Raw genomic sequence first — 16,829 nt, 5'->3', positions numbered from 1 at the left:
TACAATCAGCATATTTTAGTTTAAGATTTTTCTGGGTACTTTTTACTGACATTTAACCAATAAAAGTCCCCAGTTTGATCATTTATACTTGATTAAAAAATATTCATTTATAAATATGCACCATTTGTAAGTAAACAAAATTGCAAGGGGGTGAATACTTTTACAAGGAACTCTATATATACATGTGGTAGGTGTAGTTCCATAGCTACAGTAACTGTGGTCTTAAACCAATAACATTATTTTTGGCCCCATGCTTTGATGGACAGAAATTACCATTACATGTACATGTGTACATGTACATGTGTTGCTGTACATGTGTTGCAGGGATGCAAGCTAAAAGGCACCTGAGATGAGGAAAAAAATTACCTTGTCAATTATGTTACCAAAATACAAGCGGCTATGTAAAGTGGTCTTACACCAATTATACAGACCACCTGAAGTTTCCCTGTTATAACTCGTGTTCTCATTTAGGAAGAGTGTCAAGTGCAGTAACACGTGCCTTTTCTTTCAATAACCTGTAACTGCATTATACATTAGCTCCACTTGAAACAATGAAAGACGTCTTGATCCCCCTCCTGGGACCCAGCACCAGCATAAAGTGACCACTGACTAATAATCTTACTGACATGAAAACACATTACCACTCAGAAGCACCTTCCAAACTTATACTGCACACAAAATCCACAACAAAACTGAATGACACAATTATTCCAATAAGCCTTGAAATGCCTCACAAACGAACTCATTACAAGATGAATTCAGCCATGCTAGTTGCTACACAAATGAAGAGATGCTAAGAATAATCCGCAAAAGCTCATTATAAGCTGCTGAAGTGTCGCACAGTGTGTCTGTGGCAGAGGGTGTCTATGAGAACGAGACCTGCACCGTAGAAACCATCTGCAGCTAAGCCCTTCTTTAACGGCGGCACGCAGCCTACCTTTCAGCATGGTTCTGCCGGTGGAGCCGGTGATGACGCCTGGCAGTCCACTGCGTGCTCCTACGGAAGTCGTGGCCTCCAGCAGGGCCCCGGTAATGTGTCCGGAGACGGCTGTTCTTTGCAGAGTGGCGCGGTAGTTAGGCAGCACGCTACAGGCACATGGCTGGATTTCGTAGCAACCTCCAGCGCGGCAGCCGGCAACTGCTGAGGCCAGGAGCTTTCTGGAAGGATGGAGCAGGTTTCCGCAGCCCCCTTCCCCCTCTCCACCCCTCAGCGCATCGTGGATCTGTGTGCAGAGAAACCATCCCCGGGCGTTAACGACCACTTCAATCAAAAAGCACCACCTTACCTGGCGAGAGAAACTCAGCTGAAGATCTACTGCTTCACAAGGAGTGAGAGGGGACAGAAGAGCCTGATAAAGAGAGAAAACTCCTAAAAATGGCACAGAGCCGTTCCATGCTTTAATTAGACTGACCTTCAGTGATGTGAAAAGCACATCCTCATTACTAGCTACTGCAGGTACCGTTTGTCCCCAATTAGATTGTAAAATATTTAATGAGTTAATGAGCCACTAGGTGGCCTTCAATCAAAGAACATACTGGAAAAAATGTCTTCAGTGAAACTGCACTGTAAATCTAACTATAACAGTATATGTTATCCCATAATAACATAAGAAGCAAATTCAGTGGGATAAAGTGCTTTAAATGCTGGATAAATTAGATTTAAGCTTATTTTAGTGCAGTATCAACAATCAAATGGACTCAAACCTGGCCTTCAAGGATAGTTCTCCAAGTAGTAGTCCTTACTCAGCATTTGTAGCGCACAAGTGGAAAAGTGCTGGATAATTTATGGAGGTTACAGTCCACGGCTCGTTAAAGCTTATTCATACATGAGATCATTAAAAGGGGCAGCAATATTGTCTGAGGTCGTTCTTGGCGGTCAGCTGAGGAATGGTTATTACATTTTCAATCCAACATTTTCCACCAGAACTGAAAAGATCACAAATATAATTTCTGCACTGAACTACACGGAGTATGTCAATACATTGAAGTTTAACAAGTAGTTTTATTTTCTGTGCCATATCATCTGCTTTCAAAATGTATTAAATGTATGAAAATCTGTATCTGGATGGTTAAATAGTTAAACAGTTAAGAATAACAGTTAGTTATTCTTAAAAATTCAGGTCTGAATAAGAGGGAAAAGAATACCAGTTATTTTGAATTAGTAGTCCAAAAACACACATCAGTCTGGCCTATATTGCTGTTAACGCGTGTTAAGACAAAATATTCTGCTATGCCATTCTTCTAACCCTTAGGAACATTGTCTCAATGCCTATTTTCCATTGCTTTTCACAGAGCGGGTTTTTTTTTCAGACTGAAGAACTTTTCAGTTCTTTACTTTGAAAAGATCTATAACCTGTTTTTATCACTGTCACAAACATTATAAAACCAGATGCATCCAAGTCTAGTTTTCCCTTTCACACTGCTCTGCTTGAATACATTTTTCCAATATCCTTTTCCAAAACATTTGTAAAGTCATTTCACATTTAGTTCCTTAGCAACTAATTCACCACTGTTTACTGTACAGCCTTGGAAAAATTACTAATGGACATAATAACTAACAGCCAGCACCTCGCTGAATCTAACATAAAAGGCAACTCATTCTAGATATTCGTCCTAAGCACTTCCAGGTGGAGGGACATTCCTGGGCTTAGATCATTCATCAGCCAATACTGGAAAAGACCCAATCTGCGGTACAGTACTGTATCACATGAACACTGCCAAGACACAATGAAGAATAAGATCACTGAAAAAGCTGAAAAATGAAGCTTCCAAATCAAGCTTCCTCTACTACTTGCTCAAATACCACTGCTGGTGTTTTGTCCACTTTCCCTCTGTGGGATAGTCACTAAAGCATAAAGTGCACTATGGCCTCGAGTGCCCAAGGCCCCATCAAAAGTAAAGGTTTTGGGGGAAAATGTTTACATACAGTAGCATAACTACTTCCTGAAGTCCCAATCACTTAAACAGTATGTGCAAATTTTAGCCATATCAACTACTACAACATCAGTCTACAAATAATGTTAAGATACACATCATTTTTCTCTCGCGAGGCAGGGTATCTTTCTAAAATACAAGATAGGAAAATTCTGTCTGCAGCCAAGAGACTGTGGTGAGAGATTAATGAAAACCCAAGGAGACACTTTGGAAGGGTTGTAATGTAAACTAAAATTGAGACCTGTCTCAATCATTTTTTTGTATTCAATGTGAGAGAATGTGCTTGATGAACTCTAAAACCGAGAACACTTTCTTTTTGCTTATGGAGTGTGGATTCAGTGTGTTCTGCACGCAGATACTATTTACTAACAAACATACATTCATCAGGGCTGTAAGCCCTATGCCAGTAGCTATTAAATGAAGTTACATATTGTATAATCTAAAAAACAGGATGTTTTGCATGATTCTCCAACGATGATGTATGAGACAATATCTTTCATGTTTCAACGGGGTCTTTTTTTGCCAAGAGCACCTAAGTAGCGTCTCCCAAACAGGCAAACTCTTGGGAAACTGGGAAAAATAAGGATGTAACAGAAAGAGTGATTGTACTGTATTTCTCCATTATTTTAAGATAAAAGTCACCAAATTCTACCTTATGTATAAACTTCTGCCTAGCATTATTCGAAAGTTCTTTCAAGTCTAGATGGATCTCAGCGGGAATCAAAAACCTATCTGTTGTATAGGTCAACCTATCCTGACACTTGGATCTCCAATTTTCTTTTATTTATTCTCTCCAACAGCTTCAGCTTACAGAAGCCGGTTAGGTGTGAAGAGGTTATTATTTTTACATTACTCACCCAGAGAATAATTTGCAGAAGTACTCATTTAATACTAGTCCAATCAGTGCAAATCTTCGGAGCAGTCTGACCCAGCTCGTAGGCCCACACTGTGTCAGTCATCATGGAAAAATACCATCCAGCTGGATAGACAGCCTTCTTCATTCAGCTTCAACTTCCTAAACTTTGTGGACAATCAAAATGTTCAGGGCAATAGATTCCTGAATGACTCAAGGAGTAAACGTGCTGAGTTAGAGCACAGGATTGTCACGATCGTTACTCCTCGTCTTAAGGGCGCTCCAGCCCTTCCTCGTTCTGTCCCATTCCCCACACCTGTTCCTTATTCCAGCCCCTCTTTAGTTCCACCTTTAAAGCCAGACGCAGGCGATTGCTCGGGGCTTCTCATTGATTTCCGTGTCGTGAGAGCCCGGGGTCCTGCCGCGTCTGGCTCCGTTATGGTTTTAGTTTCCTGTTCCTGATTCCCTGCCCCGCCGGTCCCGGCCCGGTTCTGGTTTTAACTACGGATGGATCCCCTGGTCTTGGACTAAACCTCCCGTCTTGGATTCCCCCTCTGGATTTACCCTTGGATTGTTCGCCCTGGATTCACGCCCCCCGGACACTAGCACTGCATGGACACGCCCCCCTGTCTCCTGACCGACTCCTGCATGATATTTTTCCCTATTGTTTCTTCACCTTTTGGATCGTGTCGCCCGCATAGGGCCCGGAAAGAACTGTTCCTGACAAGGATGAGGTCTATAGTCCAGAGTATAATGGTTTGAGTCTAGGGCCTAGGCCATGTCATCATACCAGCATTCCCTAAGCTGTGGTACACAGCTGGAGTTGCAAGAGCTATACTGGGTTCCAGCAAGCTTCAGCGACATTAGTGAGAGATAATGTCACCTTAAATTGGTGCTAAACCCTATTTAGCTACTGTAAAGCTTACAGAGAGTCAAACACTGAATGTTTTCACAGCGCTTTCGGGGTTACTAAAGCCAGATGCTACAAACATTACTTGGGGAATGCAGACAATTCAGCAGATGCTAATCAAAGAATTCCCAATTTTGGCTAATCTAAGCCAAGGTATCAGAGAACGAGAGAGAGCTCAGCAGGTCAGATGGGCATGTTGATTACTCAACAAATGTGTGTCTCTGCTATTGTAAAACACAAATCATGACATAATTCCTGTACAACTATTATATTTTGCCCTTGTATAGGGCTTTTCATCCAAAAGGATCTCAAAGTTACAGTTACAATAGGAACTCACCTGAATCACCACATTAGTGCAGACTCCTGCTAGCATGATGTGTGCCTGCAATTCTGTATCAGCTCACAACACAAAGGTGACACTTAATTTTACTATGGCAACTTTCCTTGTGAGTATCAGATTAAAGACATTAAAATCCAAGTATTTAAGGATTTTAAAGGGGAGCTACAGTACATTTAAAAGGAACCCCGTTAACTAGCAGCACTGCCAAACAAAAAAGGCAAAACACTAGTAAAAAAGTCTACTTCCTTACAAGTAAAAAGAGTAACATTTACAGTCCACATTTCAAACATCAAGCAGAGTTCATGCCGACTAAGAAACAGAGTGCTGGCAGTCCCAAGGACCACAAGCAGCAGTCAAGAACACGCCGTTCTGAGCATGAAGTGGCAAGAGAGAAAGTTCAGAGTTTAGATTGCACTTGAAGTACCCTACTGTATACAGCAAGTCCATATTTGAATGAAACTTGGCCCATGGCTAAACCATCTGTGATGGCTATAAAGGTACAGTGCAGGGGTGTCTGAGGTTCCCTGAGTTCTTTACAGAGAGCGACGTACAAATTCTCACAAAATGGTTCCATTTTCTTTTGGAAAAGAAAACAACTAATAATACTGGACCAGTAATGCCAAATGTAAAAACACAAAGTGACGACAGGATGATGGGGGGTTTTAAATGGCATCATTTTCACCAATGTTTTTTTAAGAAAAAAATAAAATGTCTCAACTGCCTTCTGGGTTCTCGGTCCAGTTCTCAGCTGCAAGGGAAGCATCTGTTAACATTAAGCACATAAAAAGGATTCACGCTCGAAAAGATTCAGATCCATGGTTTTACTTCCCCCAGTTTAATCTTCTTAATAAAATCTACTTTTAATCTGCTAAAATTTTAGATAACTGTATATTGGTTTCTAAAATCTGAACAACATAAAAGGTTACCTGACCTCCCTCAATAACAAAATCTACAGTAACAATGAAAACCTCGGAATTGTAGCCAGAGTCGGCCTTGAAGTGGCACATACGTCATGATACCATTTTTATTTCAAGGAAAATTGACTAAGAAATCTCTTCTTGGATGTCGGCTGTGGTCTGTGCACTTGAAAACCTGACTTAAGTGGATTATTTCCACAGCAACACGGGATAAAATGGCTTTTAATAGCTTTTGGTTACTTCAGCCTCTCTCTCATTTTATTTCTGGTGAAAGCTATAACTTTTTTGACATACTGGCAAAAAAGGACCATTTTATAGCCAAAAAAAGATTTCCAAGGAAATGCAATTATCCATGCACTGAGCTGTGTATCAAAAAAGTCTGCAGTGCAGCCAAGAATTAATCAATAATCATTTAAAAAATTAGATTTTTCAAGAATTTCGTATATTTTCTATAGATATTGTAGATTTTAGATTTTTTTTTGTTATAAGTACAACCATACTAATAGGTCTAAAACCAAATGTACAAATATGCTGAATATATAATCACTCAGGCCTTATCCCTCCCACAACCTAAATTGTAACTGTAGATCTCAACTTAACACTAATTCTAGACTTAACCGGAAACTTTATATTGATACTAAGCCTAGACTAAATATTAAATATAAAACCAATCCTAGACTTTTCTCTAGTAACGGAAATGCTAGCATGCTAAAACTAGTCCCAATAATAGTGAGGATTTTCCCCAAAATGTTCATAGAACTTTTTTGGCTTATTAATATTTTAAATTCTTATCTTAAAAAAAACAAAAAAATATTTTAGTCTCTGAAGTAACACAATATATCTGAGAAGAAGCTGTTTCTGAATTATTTTGAAGTTAGATGCCTGTTTAATCCACAGTCCATTTTGATGAACAGAAAAAACCCTGAGAGTTGTTTAGGTTTGCTTATTAAAATATGGTGTTCTGCTAGGATTCATTTAGTAATCAAAAACTGAATAAAAAAACAAAAAAACAATTCTCAGTTGATAAAGCAGTGTGGACAAAATACTCATATAGAAGGAAGACATTTCAGACAGGAAGGATATATTATTCTGATGATTTCATACAGCAAAAATGAATCTGAAAAGAAGACAAGTGAGCTGCTTTCTTCAGAGAAAAAGCATTCCGAACATCACAGGAAAAATAATTGTCTGAGTAAGACTAGTCTTTGCGTTTTATCCCACCTTGATTTAGAAACCTTTCTGTTCACCGAGTTATCATCAACCTAGAAGGTTTCCAAACTGAGATTTCATTTTTGTCTGCCATCTGGACACCTCATTTTCTTCATGGTGCCAAGCTTGTTCAACTACTCTGAAAGTGAAGTGGTCTCATCTTTAGTCTCCAAACAATACAAGAGAGTCAGGCCTAAATTTGCTCCAGAGGTCCACCAGAGCTTAAGGCAGGTCAAGACTGCTTGGAATGCTTCACTGAAATTGCCTGGCTGCTCTTCTAAAGCAATCTATTATTTCAAGTCCCAAAATGCTTTATCCTTTTCAGAAATGCCAGCAGATTTTTCCTGCCTTTACCTGTCAAGGCACTATTTACCAAATAAACTTGCCTTTTTGCCCATTATATTTCTCACAGAAAACATTTTCCTTCTGTGAAAACAGATAGACATTGCTTTGCAAATCCTTTAAAATCCATCAAATCATGCAAATTAGAATAAAACTAATCACTTTAATAAAGTTATTATGCATTTCACACATCTGAAATAAAAGACATGCATATCAGATAAGCTCCTAAGTAATTTTTCATTAAGAATACAAATTGATCTTTAAGAATTGGTAGACTGTATCAAAATGGTATCTGATGTTGAACTCTCTTAAAGTTATTGAATAACCTAAAAAGAAAGGAGGCAAATATTATTTTGTTCATCTAGTGCCTCTTAAATACTAAATCTGTTGCTGTTAAAGTCATGCATGTACAGCAGGATAGATTTCTGCATTTCAGAAGGCAGTTCATGTAATTAAGAAGGAGTTGAAATTACATTTCAATGCTACCAGCCACAGAAATAATTATGACTAATTAATAATCAGCTAATCATCTTCTCATAGACTAATATTGTTAAGCTACACAGCTCACAGGAAACTGCATTTCAAAACTGAGGAAATTTATATAAAGTACTCTCTCAATACAGGTGTGCTTTGAATATACAAGTGCTCAAACTCCACAAAAGCATACAAGATCAAGGAGTGGCGGTGTCAACAAATCATCTTAAATTTAGTTAAGTAATGACTGACATTATTTCTAGAAGACCGTTCCTTAAAATCAATACTCAACAAGTAAGCAGATTACACTGGAAATGCTAGCAGCTTGTGCCATTGAGCTTTGCCTTTAAATTCCACTCAGAGATTTTAATCACGTTTGCTCTTTGACTCATTGCCCTTTTCTTTACTATGAAGAAAACGTAATGCAAGTGTTCTTACATTTAAGCCTCTCCCCTCAACTCGGTTTACATTGAAAAACAACTCCATAGCAAAGTACAAAGAAAAAATTCCCCTTTGTGCAATGTGCTTGTAGAGCCAGATAATTGCTTCTTTCAAGGGATTGGTTTCCCAGTCTAATGATTATAAAAATGTTGTTTTCTTGTGCATTTTTAAGTGGCACCATATATATAATGTACAACAAGTGAAAGAACACTCTGCAGGTGGTTAAACTGATGTCTTTCTGACATTAATCCAAGCTTTTTGTGAGCTGCTTCCTCTAGTGTAAGTTTTTTTCTTGCATGTACCAGACTGTTAGCTTTTATTGATTTTATTTAAGTAAAGCTTTCATAAAAAAATATAATCCCACTGAGATGTAACAGGGCCATCCTGGAGACAGATAACAAAACTAGTGTAAACAGACACTAATTTCATTGGGCCAAACATTCGTACAGCAAGGAAGAAGACAAGAATCTTGAGCTGTTAATAAAATCAAGGGCAGGCCCCATTTACCACGTCTGGAACTGGGGTTTTCCATGTTCCTGGACTTTCAGAGGATTCAGGGACTGGAAGGTCCTTTCGATCAAGATTAAAGAGAAAGAAATGCAAAAACCACCATATATGGTTCATTTCCTATCCCATTTCACTTTATAGAATTTTCTTGACCTTACAAATGGAGCTGTGAGTAAGCTAGAAAAGTACATTTGGTTACTACCAGGGTTTTTAAGGAACCTATGACTTCACCTCCCATTGAGCAATGCAAGCTTCTGCACAGACCTTGAACTATTTATTGTTCATGTTCTTTAAAGATGTGCAGTCTACTGGACGTCAGGAAGAGACTGCTTTTACGAGACAAGAATGCTAGGCTGACCTGAAAAATATCTCTTGGCTATTTGCAAACTGAATTATAGTTAAAAAATAACATTTGCGATGCATCAGTTCATTTGACAATAAGTAAAAAAAGCAATACACAACCCTCATTATAGATGTAATACTAGTTAATTAAATGAAAATGAGACCTACACAGGTACAGTAGGACCTTTGGTCACCCACAGTATTAAAAACTCCAGTCATTAGAAGAGCAGCTCAGTCGTTAAAACTTATTGACCTTACAGTGTGTGGTTTCACAATTGTGCTGCTCTTTCAATGGCGCGACAAGGCTCAGCGCTGCAGACACATAGTAGTGACGAGAATGTCATGTGTTTGACAAACACCAAACAGCTGTTTACAGAAGACATGCAAGGCAGCTTTTCTGTGCACGCCATCATTTAGGAAACCAAAAATGGGGCAACACAGGAATTTTATTTAATTTTTGTGTGTCTTGAGATAGACTTTTTAATGATTTCTGTTTTTCTGCTCTGGTTGTCCAATCCTCCTGAAATAATTTGCAGTTCCAGCTACCTCAGGGGAGTGGAAATAGATTGTTCACACACAAAACACCCTTCCCATGACCCCCCATGAGTGCTTATTTACAGTTTCAACCTATCCCTTCATGTGTGTACTCACACACTCTGATTCTGATGTCAGCATTTGGTTACCAACAATATCAAATTTTGATCTGGTTTCGCAAGTGTACACAAAAACACTTCAGAAACTCACACAATGTTTCTATGGAAATTAAACTTTTAATGCAAAGACAAAATTTGTAGGAAAAATGTAAATAACAGGATAAACTTCCAGATCAAACTTTATCAAGATTTTTTAGTTTAGAAAGTAATACAAATTATCAGCTATTATGGGGCTTTTCAGCACATTTAAAAATCTTAAAATTATGTTATAGAAAGCTATATAAATAAAAAAATAATATTTAGATGTACAGTACTTTACTTTAAGATAGACAGTATTGAGGTGTTCAATTTTAATTTAATATTCTGCTGGATTTGTTTTTTTTTATTTTCCTCACAAGATGACAACCTCAATGATTATGAAAATGCTAGAACAATTTGTACTACAGGGTCTATAATTTCTTTTCCCAAAGAAATAATGATGGGGTGAAAATATTACTTAAATGTAACAGCATGCCTTTTAGTGAATTTTACTTTTATTGAAGCTCCTTCCAGAAGTGGAACATGACAAGGTCAGTGAAAGCAGTTATCAGAATAAGAGTGATTTGCTTCAGCATAAGTCCCCAGTGTGCCGTCTGCTGTGGAGGAGGAATGCTATAGCAACAGCAGATTGGCCATTAAGATTAAACAGACTATTTGGTAACTATCATCAAACTATTGCTAGAGCAATACCAAACTTGCTATGACAGGGAAAAGTAAGATTTCACAAAAATTTTAAAAGTCCTTGAAAATAAACTGAATTAACTGATTTGAAAAAAATATATAGTATACCTATAGATACAGTACATCAAAATCCGTTTGGCTAGAAAATACACTATACTTATATAGTAATATAATGATAATATACTACTGTACAGTATATATAACATACTAATACATTAACCCATTTGATTAATTGACCATTTAAAACTGACAATGATGCATTCTAGTGGGTTTGCTGTAAAAGCACTAAGTAGCCTTATTAGTAAGAGCGTTGACCGGGCACAGGCAATGAGGCAGTTTAACCTGTTGAATACCATGCTTGGCGTAAAGAAACACAGAAAGTAGCGCCGATACGACTCGATTACGTAGAGAGCAACGCCCTTGCGACATCAGCATGTTAGAGGCTGGACTACTGTAAGTCAGCACATCATGGCTCACCGCCTGGGGTCTTCACAACCAGCACTTCCTAAACTGGCAAGACGCTACAGTCAGACGCGCACCGTCAATGACGGACCACGATCTGGAAGACTATGAACCACGACCTCACGGAGATCGCATCCTCTTCATCCTCCGTCTTTGTGATTGTTTTCAAGCGGCCAGATCCCCTGCACCGGACACGCCAGGTAGCAAGATCCCACGCACCACCTGCGAGGAGGCTCAGCAGTCACAGAGTGCAGGCTAGAGATGACAGCACAGGGGCCCAAGGCTCACCGATGTTTGTCAACATCAATGCACCCTGATGGGCACCCGCAAAAGTGTGTCCCAGATGTAAGAAACACTACGCTCACTCTTGTGAGCCAACAGGAAGGTCCGAATGCGATGGGCTGGGCAGGAGTGTCTAGTCTCCGTTCTCTTCTTGTAGGAACTGATAGCAACCTGACTCTCCAGTGCTATACTGACCAAACTTTAAGCTCTTCCTGATCTGTGCCTCTCTACCACTTAATTCCTGACGTGATTCGAAAGTTTCTTGGTTTTCATGGTCGATCTGTTAATTGAGCTTTGAAATTTTGAATATGTATCTGAGGTAACTTAATGAGACACATACTTTTACTCTGAAGTCAAAGATAAACCACTTCAATTACACACATTGATTATTACATTAATTTTGTAATCTTTCAAACTATTCTGGCTTTAGAAAAAGGGGTTGGGTAGTTTTCTCATTTTCTTCAAATATCACATTTCTTTGCACGTTTTAACCCTTTTTTAGACTGAAATAAGTTGTGAAGGTTCGAAACATGAAGTGTCACGACTGCAAGTTCAGACAGTAAATGATAGTGAAAAAATTGCAGTGGGGTGAAAACTTTTGCAAAGCACTATATGTCAAGTATGTATAATTGCAGTGCGCCTGCGGGAAAAAAAAAACACATTTTGCTTGATAAGAAAATATATATTGTGTTTTACTGAGTTAGGGGAAAAAAAATATTGACAACCTTTGTCATTCTGATGGCAATTTTATTAAACATTTGCAGATATGACCTGTAAGAGTCTTCGATGATAAGTATATACTGAAGTAATTATTTTTACACCACACATCTATAATAATGTACATTTTTTAAACTTATTTAAGTTTTAAATCTATATACACATAGAGTCTCTACTCATATGCAGCACAAATCTATTCATCTTGCAAATGTACTGTATAGGGGACATTTGGTCATCTTCCCATGGCTACTAGCAATTCTATAGCAGGGAACTAGAGACCAAGGTAGAGTACAGTACAGTATGTGCTAAAGACCTTACTCAGAACATTTAAAGATTCCAACTGAAATACATAATGAGTATTGCAGGCTTTTCAACACTACAGCTAAAAAGAGCTGTTTTTAGGCAGCTCAATAAACAATTTAAATTAAATATATGTGACTTCCAGTTTCTTACACCACACTGACAAGTGAAATTGACCAGTTATTGGCAAGCATCCTTCAAGAAATAATCAGCAATTTCATTCAAATGGAAAACGTTAAAACAGATGTGCAATTTATTTCCATCCGCCCAATACTTTTTTTCTGGAACTTCCTAAAATGTCAAGCTTCTAACAAACAAATCACAATGATAAGGGTATTAATGTCATGTTTAGATAAGATAATGAAGCTCATCTGAGAAAGCACATTTTGTCTAATTAAGCTGTTTTTTTCCTAAATATGAATCTTAATAAACCTGTTACCCAAGCTCATTGATTTTAAAATATATAAAATCAAACTTTATTTTGAATTCTGGACATTTCTCCTTAATGTATGTGTCTCAATCTTACTTGGCAATATCTCAACAATTCCTAATTCATTCAATTTATATAATCACATTAAAAACTCAAGACTGAGATGTAACCCAGTAGGATATACCGTACTTTGCTATGTATTTCCTAAGCAAATGAATTATAAGCCAGTTTGGGGGTTTCAGGTTATGGTTACTAATTAGTTGTGAATAGTCTCCAACATTTCAGACAGAAGGCATTTTAAACATGCACCCTTCTCAGATATTGCATACTTATCTGCCCAGGAGCCAGCAGGCTCAACATCAGTAAACAATGTACAAATGTTGCAAGGAAAAAAAAACACCGTGATCTACTACCTCACAGTCAGACAATGAAAATTTCAACAATTCATTCCTGGCACTGTTAACAAGAGCAGTGCTTCACAGACTCAGCTCGGCTGAAGTGAGTTTTTTTTTGTTGTCGTCTGCGCCGACCTCCAGTTCAGCCCGGGTCACATGACCCAAACACCCTGCAGCTGTCACGAAACCGCAGTTCTGAACAAACCCAGAGCGCCTGGCATGTGAGACTGGGAATGTTTGTACTGGGAGGTGGCGCAAGCATGGTGGTCCACTATTAAACAAACAGGTCTGACAGGGGAAAGGACTGTGATTTGACACGATAGTAGTTTTATACTGAAATGTACATTGGGTCAATGTGATTCGCTGAAAAAACGCGGAATTAGAGACATTGTAAGGATGAAATAACCACGCCTTGTATTTTGTATCTGTCATAATGACCAGTGTTGACTCTTTAAAAACATTAAGCTATTTTCCTTTGGAAAATACATAACAGTGGTTTCATTATACAGTTGCAGACAGGGCACCTCCAACTCACACCTCCAATCTCATCTCATTGATTGGAACACCTGACTCAAATTAGCTGTTGGAGAAGTCATTAGCCTAGAGGTTCACATACGTTTTTCCAGCCGGACTGTAAATGTTAAAATGATGTGTTCAATATTGAAATAAAGAAGCACAAATGTTTGTTACTAGTTTAAGCAGATTGTGTTTGTCTATTATTGTGACTTATTTTAAGATCAGACTACATTTTTATGAGTAATGCAGGTAATTCCAAAGGGTTCACAAACTTTTCCTGGCAACTGTATATACCTATTAATAATCATCAACATACCAGTATATAAATGGTTTTGAAAACTGTAATCTTCACTTTGACTCGTATTTTCTCACACATCTCCTTTGAGCTTTCTGAGGTGATACAGTATTGGTTTTGACACTCAAATGCATTGAAAATAACAGAAATGTGAAAGTAGTTGAAGAAGACTATTGCGGTACCCCTGCATAAAATCATCCTTCATGTGAGTTTATGTTACGCATTATTACATTCTTACTGCTGTGGTTTTAGCGTGCTCTTGATGGCGCAATCACAAACATGTTGCAGAACGGCGGCTTTTCACGGTTTTATCCAAAGTTAATACCGCTGTTTTTCAAAGCCATGAGATGACAAGAGAAGACCCCTTCAAGGGAGCTTCTTTATTTGAACAGAATTTAATTTTTGGTCTTTTTAATGACTTTGTGTGACCCAGAGTCGTGCTTCGAGCTGCAACCAATTCCTCGGGGCCTAGTGTTCTTGTTGGCCTAATTTTTTCCCAATTAACTACATTACTGTAATATTTCTAACTAGGCTATAAAGTGTTTTATAAGTAACTTTACTTATAATTATATCAATTATTAGACCTTCAATATATACCAAAGAAGTTAGGGTAATTGTGTAATTGACTATTTAGTAAAAAAAAGAAATTATGAGTTTGAGAACCCTATATTGGATGGCATACATGTAAACCACATGTAAAATACATGTATTTTTTCGGTTTCTGTCCCTCAATGATAACAATCACTGTTGTGTCAGTGATGTCAATAAATATTTTATTCTATATATATTTCCATATATTTCTTATATATACATATATTTCATAATATATTACATTTTTAAAATATTGTTTCTGAGAACATACTGTACTGTATATAATTTACTTGTCTTAGTAGAAGATTGTTCAAATGCTTTATTATACAGTGAAAAACATTTAATATACAACAGCTAATAAACACAACAAACTACATTTAGGACACTCATTTAACCAGCACACATGTTAGTTTAGTTTAAGAAGTGCCTGTGTATCACCACAATTTGTTCCCTTTAAGCAACAGTGGAACATGATTCATGTGGTTTTCACATGACCCTACAATCAAAATAACAATAATATACAAGCCAAGAATATTTATAGATTGTTTATGGAAACTCTTTGATGTATACGTTATACATTCCTGAATGACAAACTGTTCAAATCTTACATGAGAGACAAGAAAATGTCAGAAATACAGCTTATTTCAGAAAAGTTATAGAGATTATTTTGGGTTAACATGGAGTCAGCTCTCACAAACGTCCATGACTGGAGTGCAAAGCTCTCAGAACTTGTGGGACAGAAGATATAGTGGTTTTTCTTCAATTTATGATGTGTGTCAGTTTTATATAATAAATTCCCACAGTCCTATTTATATTAAGTCACAAGCTAAATTTCAACAGTCTGTACTGCATTGAATACACCTGTCTGACTCTGATACACGTTGACACACATGGATTACAACAAAATAATTATATCCCTAAAGTCACTAATCTATCCCTAATAGCACTGTACGACAACAGCCCTTTTAGTATAAAGGCTAAAAGAGCAATCCACAGATCAAATCATTTTCATATTTTCTATAACATTACATAATACTAATAAAACCAGCTCTGAAAAAGCTTTTCTTGAAGGTGCAATGCACACAATGAACATGAATCTGGATCTTTCTAAAAATAAATACTGTAAAAACAAACCCTTTCTCTTTTTCCACACATCTGGGTTGGAATTGTTTCTAGTCTTATACACAATATGACATTTTTTGCTTCACAAAAAAAACAAAACAATGGGTTGCCATTAGGGACCAGTCCTAATAAGGTGTTTTAAAATTTGATTTAGATTTAAATAATATACTGATATTTTTTTTTAATGTAACGCAGATTGCCAGTGGCTATATCACCTTGCAGCTCACATCTGGCAATTCCCTGAAGCCAAGCAGGTGTGAACTGGTCAGTGCCTGGATGGGAGACCTTCTGGGAAAAACTAAGGCTGCTGCTGGAAGAGGTGTTAGTGGGGCCAGCAGGGGATACCTACCCTGCGGTCTGTGTGGGTCCTAATGCCCCAGTATTGTGATGGGTACACTATACTGTCAAAAGGTGCCAGATGAGATGTAAAACAGAGGTCCTGACTACTAATAATAACCCCCATCTATGAATTAGCTTAATCACTCTCCTCCCCACTGATACTAGCTGGTGTGTGGTGAGAATAACTGGGGCAGTATGACTGACGTCGCATCATCTAGGTGGGGCTACACATTGGTGGTAGCTGGGGGGAGTCAGCCCATTACCTATAAAGCGCTTTGAGTGGAGTGTCCATACAAGGGCTATATACAGTAAGTGTAAGGATTATTACAGAGACTGGGAGGGGCCATCAGAAGAAAAAAAAAGTTATATAAAGGGAATTTACAATTCGTGCCCACGAGATAATGAATTAGTTCCTACGATTTACAGTTCATGCACACAAAATAACTAAATTGTTCCCTCATTTTCTTTAATTCGTGCGCACAATTCGTTCCTTCGTTTTCTTTGGGTCACGGTAGTCGCACACACATAAAGTTTCTAAAACGCAAGCGTTATCCCCGGATCTGAGCAAACGCTATCAAATGCTAGTTAACACGTTACTGCATCTTGATATACATATATAGCCTATAAAGATGTGACAACGTGTTAACTAGCGTTTGATAAAATTAAGATACTGTACTTGGTTTCAGGACAGTTATGTCTAGGTCTCTGAGCCGAAGATAACGCTGGCGTTTTATGTGC

General features: G+C 37.8%; 1 protein-coding gene across 5 annotated transcripts in view; it reads right to left on the bottom strand.

The window, feature by feature from the left end:
• Positions 1-16,829, bottom strand: part of plce1 (phospholipase C, epsilon 1) — a 119,481-nt gene that overhangs the window by 54,163 nt on the left and 48,489 nt on the right. For all 5 annotated transcript variants that reach the window (XM_015346361.2, XM_015346364.2, XM_015346365.2 and 2 more), the window contains exon 3: positions 938-1,223. In XM_015346361.2, coding sequence (XP_015201847.2) covers positions 938-1,223 — 286 coding nt within the window. The remainder of the gene's footprint in view (positions 1-937; positions 1,224-16,829) is intronic.

Source organism: Lepisosteus oculatus, chromosome 4 (assembly GCF_040954835.1).
Source record: "Lepisosteus oculatus isolate fLepOcu1 chromosome 4, fLepOcu1.hap2, whole genome shotgun sequence".
Taxonomy (NCBI): Eukaryota; Metazoa; Chordata; class Actinopteri; order Semionotiformes; family Lepisosteidae; genus Lepisosteus; species Lepisosteus oculatus.
This window is presented reverse-complemented; position numbering and strand designations above follow the sequence as displayed.